Raw genomic sequence first — 9,232 nt, forward strand, 5'->3', positions numbered from 1 at the left:
CAAATTCACTGGTGGAATGACCAGGTGGGAAACTGGGGGCACGGGTCTCCGTGCTCAAACCTGGTGAATCATAAAAGGAGCTATCCATGACTGGGCACATATAGTCCCTCACTTCATGTACTCAAAGCAAATGCTTCTTTTATCTCGGTTGATAGCAGCCCCTTTACCTGTAAGCTCTTGGTGCAGGAGTGAATTTTGGCTTTTATTCCACTTCTTTCTGTGACAAAGATCATGTAAGAACTGAAGAAAACTATGAAACTCATTCCAAAATTGCCATTGGACCTCCTGACATTTAGAATCTGAGGAAAGGGACCAGCCTTGGTCTTTTGTAGGAAGGCTCTCCTCTGGCTCTCTGAGACTGACCACTTTTATCTCTTTGCTTTCATTTCAAGGGTTCTACGCCAGCCAGTGGGCAGGATTTACTTCGCAGGCACGGAGACTGCCACACACTGGAGTGGCTACATGGAGGGGGCTGTGGAGGCTGGCGAGAGAGCAGCCCGAGAGGTAGGGCCTGAGGTCATGCGCTGTGGAGAAGGAAGTAACTCAGGGTCCTGACAAGCAGGTTAATGATGTCTGAGATCCTGGAGGCCAACTCCCCATTAACCCCCATCTGAAAAACCACAAAACACCCTTGTAACAGTAGTCTTGGGTGAAATGAACACCTTAATCCCAAAGTAATGAGTCCAAGGTAAAAAGACTCCATGGGGCAAAATATCACCATGGCTATACTTGAGAGAGAACCTCGGTCTAATATTATGAAACCAAACGTGTTTACCCTAGGACTCAGAATTCATTTATATATTTTCTGACAGTTTCTCTGGTCTCATCCCTATTAAGGCGTGTTTGCGGCTACTAAAATTTATTGTGAGTCTAATGATTGTGCTTAGTCACTCAGTCGTGTCTGCCTCTGTGTGACCCTATGGACTGTAGCCCACCAGGCTCCTCTTTCCTTGGAATTCTCCAAGCAAGAATACTGGAGTGGGTTGCCATGCCTTCCTCCAGGGGATCTTCCCAACCCAGGGATCGAACCCGAGTCTCCTGCGTTGCAGGCAGATTCCTTACCACTGAGCCACCAGGGAAGCCCATGCCACAGATGAAAGATCTTTTGGATCTTTTTTGAGCTTCAGTGGACTACACTGGCTTTTACCCTGGGGTGTTTAATGGATATCCCAAAAGGCATTGTTAGTCTGTATTTAAAGAGCAGATTAGGAGATTAAGAGAAAGATTAGTAGATTAGGAGAAAGATAGTGTTGTTCTTGTTATTCACCAAGATGCTCTTTCTTTTCAGATCCTGCATGCCATGGGCAAGATCCCAGAGGATGAAATCTGGCTGCCTGAACCAGAGTCTGTGGTAGGTTCTATTTTATTTCATGAATTTAAATCTTTTTCCTTTGAGAACAGTTATTTGCAAATAGAACACACTTGTATATATTCATCGACTCTCCCCTTGGTGATTCAACCCATGGATGTTTAAAGGGATGTCATGGGCTAGGGCAGAGGTGAGAGATTTAGAAGAACTTTGATAAATTTGTAGCTGCCACATGCCTTGCAGATTATTAGGAAAAAATATTTTTGGGTCAGGTGAGATTACTCAGAGAGTTCTAGGCTTATTAAGAACTCGATAAAGGTCTCTTGAATAAATCTCTAACCTGGTGATAGGGTGGAGGAAATGAAAGGAAGATAAGTCAGTATCCTCTGTTCAGAGGGCAAAGAAGTGGAATGAAACAGAGCAGATTCAAATTAAAAATGCATTTTCAATATGCCTATCATTTTGTAATAAGACCCCAGGAGATTTTCCTGACTGGAAGGAAGGATACATAGAGGGATAGAGTGAAATGTATTGTAGAAGATAAGTGTCTGGAAGGTCAGAGTTACTCGTCTATGAGGTAGAAGGTCAAAGGCAATAGCCTGGCCACTCCAAAGTCTTTCTCTTAGTGCTTCTGTCAGAGATGGGATTGAGGACTGAGTGGACCACAGATTCATTCACTCAACACATATTTATTATGCAACCTGCCACTGGCACAATACTTATTGTGCCATCAGCCATTGGGATAATGGTACAACCACACTTTCAGAGCTCAGCACGTGGTGGGGAGAAGAGATGACAACCAAAAAGCCCCATGTACAATGAAGATGGCATGCTGAGAATGTAAAAAGAGAGAGTCAGCTTAGCTAGGGGACACTGGAAAGGCTCCCAGAGGAAGTGAGGGGGAAACTGAGGCTTGAAGTTAGTGGTCAGAGTTAGCTAATTCAAGGGTCCCATAGTTGGAGAGCATCACTGACTCAATGGACGTGAACTTGGGCAAACCCTGGGAGTTGGTGAGGGACAGGGAGGCCTGGCATGCTGCAGTCTATGGGATCACAGAGAGTCGGACATGACCAAGCAACTGAACAACAACAACCGGTAGGGAATGGAGAGGAATGTTCCGAGCAAAGGGAATGTGATGTTTCATGGCCTGGGGGTTGGCAAATGTGAGTCACATTCAGAGAACTGGGGGAAATACAGACTTCCTGGAGCAAGGTGCACAATCCCTGTACTGACACCAAGTGTTCTCTTGACCCCAGGATGTCCCTGAGAAGCCCATCACCACCACCTTCTTGCAAAGGCATTTGCCCTCCGTGCCAGGCCTGCTGAAGCTGATTGGATTGACCACCATCTTTTCAGCAACTGCTCTCAGCTACCTGGCCCACAAGAGGGGGCTCCTGGTGCGGATCTAAAGAGAGGGCATCTGTAACCACACTCTGGTGTGTGGGTTTGGGGGAAGTTCCTCAAGGACACAAAGAATGTAGAGTGAGGTGGGAAGCATGACGATCAGTCAGACTTTCTGACCACAGGATACACAGTCTCTCTTTCTCCATTTTGACACCTGTGTATTGTCTAGTACCTAGCTTAGCACTCTGTCTCACCCACTTCCAAGTTCACTGGCCTCAGAATCTCTACAGTAGTTAAATTGGCTTGTGTAAGGTCCTTGCTATCCTACCGTACGTTGCCCAGGCACACACACACACACAAAACGCTACTTTTTTCTTACCTCTATGGCTTTGTGCTTGTCCTTCCTCTTTCCTGTAATGTCCACAACCATCCAGGTTCTCTGCATTTGTCCTTAGAATCCCATATTGTTACAGCTGGAAGAACTTAGACACTATCCAATCCTTACTTTCTATTTTAGAGTTGAGCAAACTGAAATGGAGAGAGGAGGAACTTAATGGCTCAATGTCCACAATAAGCCACTGATATTTTGGTGACTAGGACACAGGTCCACTGCTTTATCCCGTCTCTTAGGATGAATTGCTCAATCACCCTTCGCTACTCCCTGCCAAGATCGCTGATAGTGTCCCCTTGGGTGGGTTTACTCTGTACTGAGTTGTTTTGTGCTACTCAGATGCTACTACTCAGTATATATCCTTAAATCTTACTATCTTGGGCAGTGTGTCTTCAGCTCATTTTACTTTTTTTTCATGGTAAGAGTTCTTGTCTTTTCCTCCTTTTGTATCCTCCACTGAATCTGTATACAAAGGTTGGTGCACATTTGGGTAATTCAAATAAAGTTGATTGACCAGATGTCTGTTGTCTTTTCTTTTTGGGTAATGATTTTCAGGGTTTTGATAGATCAAATCAAGATTCAGTATTAGGCATATAATTGAGGCTTAAAAGCATTTAGTCAAAATTTCCTTGAAGCTCAGATGATGCATGCATTTTAATTGTGTGATCCATTATGGTTGGCGTCTGTGTGAGCACTTGGCAAGTGATTTATAATGATATGATAAGGATGCTAAAAGACAGAGCTTCTTGTTTCTGCCCCCCAAAAGGCTGTCAAAATAATTGACATATTAATAAGCAAGGTGCTTTAACAATTAAGATAATTATAATATTTCAGTTGACCTTTCATATGCCTGTTAGTGCAAAGCTTTTTACTAGGTACACTCATTAATTTAAAACCACAGTTCCACAGTCCATTAAATCCTATTTGAACTACTTTTTAAATGAGATCTTCATTTCAAATTACTCATACATCTCAACTCCCAAGGTCAGCCTTTATCAGGATATATTTTAAATCCATAAATGACGATTCTCACGTGCTCCTTTAGAAAATGAATGTTGTTATTCTTAGCATAAATGACATTTAAGAAATCTCCCAGGATTAATCAATAACAATATAGTTTCTGATTTTACAGTGACATTTACACTTGTGAATTTGTAGGAACTTTAGAGACTAAATGAAGAGATGAAAAAAACCAACTAAGACTTCTGAAGTGATTTCCCTGGCAGTCTGGTGGTTGGGACTCCGAATTTCTACTGCAAGAGGCACAGTTTGGATCCCTGGTCAGGGTACTAAGGTTCCCACATGCTGTGTGGCATGGCCACAATAAAAAGACTTCTGCAACAATTTTGGTTTTTGGATCTGTCTAGAAATATAATGTATTTGGCCTAGGAGTGTCTACTTGAGCATGTTGCCCTTTGAAACAGCCCCACCCACCCTGAGAGTTGTCATACTACTCAACTCCAGCATATCCATTAGTGAAAAATGTTTGTTGGTCACCAGGCTCCTCTGTCCATGGAATTCTCCAGGCAAGGATACTTGAGTGTGTTGCCATTCCCTTTTCTGGGTTATCTTCCTGATCTAGGGATCAAACCTGGGTCTCTCGCATTGCAGGCAGATTCTTTACCATCTGAGCCATGAGGGAACACCCATTATGAAAGAGTCAAATAAGGAATTACATTCTTCAGGAATCTCCTGGACGACTCGTCCTCCAGCCAGGCCAGTGGAGGATGCCCAGTGTTCTCCCAGTATTACTTCTTGTTCTGTACTGACATAGAAAAGAAAATGAAAGTGTTAGTTGTTCAGTCATGTCCGACTCTTTCTGACCCCATGGACTGTGGCCCTCCAGGCTCCTCTGTCCACCGGATTTTCCAGGGAAGAATACTGGAGTGGGTTGCCATGCCCTTCTCTAGGGGATCTTCCTGACCCAGGGATCAAACATGGGCCTCTCAAACTGCAGACAGACTCTTTACCATCTGAGCCACCAAAGTAGCACTTAAACTGTGATACTGCAATTATGACATCTTGTTAAATTACATGATTTGGGGTGTCAAGTTACATTCGATATTAATTACCAAGGTAAATCCTGAGATAGATGAAAATTGGAAACTTTAAATGAAAGACCTAAAAACCGATTTCTTGTCTGATGAAACCTCTCACCAATTTTGAGTGTATGAAAAGAATAGGAATTAATTTTTTTTCTTGAAATATAGTTGATTTACAATATTCTATTAGCTTCAGGTGTACAGCAAAGTTATTCAGTTACATATATATACATACATATTTGTACATATATTCTTTTCATTCTCTTCTGTTATAGGTTTTTTTCAAGATAATGAATATATGTGGAATCTGAAAAATGATACAAATGAACTCTTTTACAAAACAGAAATAGACTCACATAGTACACAAACTTATGGTTTCTAAAGGGGAAAGCAGGAAGGGATAAATTAGGAGTTTGAGATGAAAATATGCTATATATAAAATGGGCTTCCCAGGTGGCACTAGTGATAAGGAATCCGCCTGTCAATGCAGGAGAATTAAGAGACGCAGTTTCAATCCTTGGGTTGGAAGATCCTCTGGAGGAGGGCATGGCAACCCAATCCAGTATTCTTGCCTAGAGAATCCCATGGACAGAGGAGCCTGGTGGGCTACAGTCCATGGGATTGCAAAGATTCGGACATGACTGAAGTGACTTAGCATACATGCATGAGAATATAAAATAAAAAACAAGGCCCTTCTGTCTAGCACACAGAGGGGATTTGAAGGGGTAGATTCGTGAAGAGATCTCTTTAGAGAGAGCTACCATTCTTGAGTCCAACCCGCCCCAAAAGGAAAGGCCAGGGTTTTACCTTCTCATCTGAAGCCTTGTGAGAAGGGCTTCAAGGAGATCCTTTCGACAGCTTGAAACACCCCAGCGGAATTTAAAGTCTTGGCTTTTGTTCAAGACGCTTCTGACTAGAGAGTGAGGGTACGCCACTGAGACTGCCAGAAAACAGAAGCTCCGTGGGGATCAACATTGAGGGACAAAGGAGAGGTCTTCCTGTGTTATGGTAGTCAAAGTTAGATTCATGTCAATGGATGGCAAAAACCACTACAATATTGTAAAGTAATTAGCCCCCAACTAAAATAAATAAATTTATTAAAAAAAAAGAAAAGGTCAGCACAAAATTCCCTGAAAAAAAAAAATCTGTAAGTGTCCCCACAAGAAAAAGTCGGTTCTCATAACATCCAGGCCCAGAGCATATAAAATTGTCTTAGAAGAGGATGGGTCAAGTAGGAATGTTCAGGAGCTCTTTTCCCTCCTCCCTTTCCACATTCAACCCATGAAGTCCTAGAATTCAGTTGGCAAGATAAGCAAGGAGAGGAAACACTAATCACAGGCTCCTGCAAGATCCTAAATCAAGTTTAGAGATTTGCTTTTTCCACCATATTAGATGGGCTTCCCTGGTGGCTCAGATGGTTAAAAAAAAAAAAAAAATCTGCCTGCAATGCAGGAGACGCTGGTTCAATACCTGGGTTGGAAAGATCCTCTGGAGAAGGGAATGGCAACCTACTCTAGTATTCTTGCCTGGATAATTCTATGAACAGAGGAGCCTGGTGGGCTACAGTCCCTAGGGTCACAAAGAGTCAAACACGACTGAGGGACTAACACTTTCACGCTTTCAATATTAGACATTCAAATTACTGAACTGAAGCTATGCTTTGTGATTTAAAGAAACCTTAGGATTGCCTCCAATTTAAGAGTTATTGGTAAAATCATAGACCTGCCCAGGTTTTCAGCAAGAAGGGAAGACACTTCTCTCACTGTTCAGGTTTAAATGGACAACAGAAGATAAACTTGTGGTTTCTGTGCATCCTATTCAATGCACTGGTGTTATTATCACCTATTCGTGAGAACAGAGACTGTCTTCTATTCATCTTTTCATCTTCCTTATTGCTATGGTGTATAAGCCATCAAAATTTCTCAAAAATAAATGAATGGATTCCTGTAATTTTCATTATAATTTTGGATTTGATGATCCTATTATACCTACTCTTTTTAAAGAGAATGTATCAGTGAGAGCTAATTTTCATGTTTCCTCATATTCATTTTGAAAGTATCAACTGCCTTGATCATATTTTAGTTGAGGTAGCTCTAATAAGTGGTTGGATCTGGTTTTCTTCTTGAGTAGGTGATGAGTCTAAAGCAATGATTCTCAACTGAGGGTACACACCAAAATTACTGGGGTGCTTTGGAAAGACCCACATGTCTTCACGCTTTACATGAGGAGTTTAATTTAGCAGGTTGAGAAGAAAGCAAGTATCTTCATAGAACTTTGTGAAGGTTTTGCGTGAGTGCTAAGTCACTTCAGTCATGTCTGACTCTTTGCAACCCCATGGACTGTAGCCCACCAGGCTCCTCTGTCCATGAGATTCTCCTGGCAAGAATACTGGAGTGGGTTGCCATGTCCTCCTCCAGGGGATCTTCCCTGACCCAGGGATCAAACCCAGGTCTCTTATGTCTTCTGCATTGACAGGTGGGTTCTTTACCACTAGTGCTACCTAGGCAGGAAGCACACACACATACCCAAAACTAAAACTGAAAATTAAAAAAAAAAATTTTTAAGTGGTCAGAAGTGAATCCTTGCAGGTAGGACACCTGCTTTTGTGATCCTACTACTCTGGCCACAACAGATTGGACTATGGTTGATTCCTGAGTCAAAGGTTGAACTCTATGAGTGGGCAGTGGCCCACGAGTTAGCCTGACCCAAAGCCTTTCTGTGGCAGTGGTGAAGATAAAATTGACAGAAGGAGGGGCAGACTAAGGCACAGGAATGGAGAAATGATGGCTGATTCCGAGGGAGTGACAGTAGGGTGGTTTCTGTCACTCAACCTATTGACACATCTCAGCAGCAATGGCCAATGTTCCAGGACATTAGAAGTGTCCTGAACCCTAGTGGCCTAATCTCCCCGACTTCTTGACTTCCTCTAGTTTTTCTATAGAAACTCAATGTATCTAACAGATTTTTTTTTTTTTTTTTTTTTTTCCTGCCAACATTCACCTCCCTCCTATCTGCTTCCTCTCGAACTTCAACTTCTGCTTGTCCCCAGTGACCCCTGTCACTGTATACCTTTTAGGGTCTTGTCTCCTGGATAATCTGGTAGGATCCCTTAACTTCCATCTTAGCCTTGGCTCCAAACTAAGAAGAATGGGTTCCCATTGCCACAATAAATTACATCTTGTAACCAAATAGAGGACTTCCTAGGTGGTGTTAGTGGTAAAGAATCTGCCTGCCAATGCAGGAGACATAAGAGACGGGAAAAGTCTAGAATGTTCTACACTCTAAGTGAATGTAAAGACAGCTTGGTGTAATGTGGTGGTGGGTTTGTCATTTGTTTCCTGTTAGGTTGTTTTTTAAGTGCTGAGCAAGGCTCATCCGAGTGGAAACCTCTCCTGGAGAGTGATCTTAATGACATTTCAGCCTGTGGACAGTGGAAGTCAAGCTCCTGTATTAGAAACAGCTGATCTAATCAGACCCTGCACTTAGCCTGGGCTGCTCCTTTCTGATGTGATTGTTTCTGGCATTTCTGCTGAGATCTCACAGTGAATCACTGACAAGACATACACCACTCCAGCAGAAAGACATTTTAGCCTCTGGCCTCCATCCGTGATCATTTTGACCTCTTCTTTCACCCTTTACATCTCTAATCCTCAGCCATTTCTTCCTCAAGCATTCTGGTTCAGTTTATTCTCCTCAAAAATCCATTTACATGCAAGGCAGAATGCTCAGTGGCACTGAGCTTTTTGCTCTTGAGTTTGACATATTTAACTGTCTTACCTCTAGACCATCTTCACTGCATTACAGTTTCTTTTCCCTAACCTACTGTGAAAAATCTTTTCATGGCAACCCACTCCAGTATTCCTGCCTGGAGAATTTCATGGACAGAGGAGCCTGGTGGGCTACAGTCCATGGGATTGCAAAAGATCGGACACCACTGAAGTGACTTAGCTCGCACAGGCATGCATGTAGAAGACACTGTACATCATCTCATTTTATTATGAAATCATCCCCATTTACATTTTACAGATGAGTCTGACTCTCAGAGATGCTATGAGCCTAAGGTCTCATAATCATTTAGGTATGGACATGCCTTCTAAGCCACGGTATTACAGCTTTTCAATGATTATAATAACCTGATGTTAAAAA

The 9,232-nt window shown here is 42.5% G+C and overlaps 1 protein-coding gene across 1 annotated transcript in view; it reads left to right on the forward strand.

Moving 5' to 3' along the window:
* Window positions 1–3,562, forward strand: part of MAOB (monoamine oxidase B) — a 104,995-nt gene extending 101,433 nt beyond the window's left edge. Inside the window, exons 13-15 of the mRNA XM_081567284.1 lie at window positions 393–504; window positions 1,289–1,351; window positions 2,566–3,562. Of these exons, the coding sequence (XP_081423410.1) occupies window positions 393–504; window positions 1,289–1,351; window positions 2,566–2,718 (328 nt within the window). The 3' untranslated portion in view covers window positions 2,719–3,562. The remainder of the gene's footprint in view (window positions 1–392; window positions 505–1,288; window positions 1,352–2,565) is intronic.
* Window positions 3,563–9,232: the final 5,670 nt, after the last annotated feature.

Source organism: Giraffa tippelskirchi, chromosome X (genome assembly GCF_054371585.1).
Source record: "Giraffa tippelskirchi isolate mGirTip1 chromosome X, T2T-mGirTip1v1.2.pri, whole genome shotgun sequence".
Classification (NCBI taxonomy): domain Eukaryota; kingdom Metazoa; phylum Chordata; class Mammalia; order Artiodactyla; family Giraffidae; genus Giraffa; species Giraffa tippelskirchi.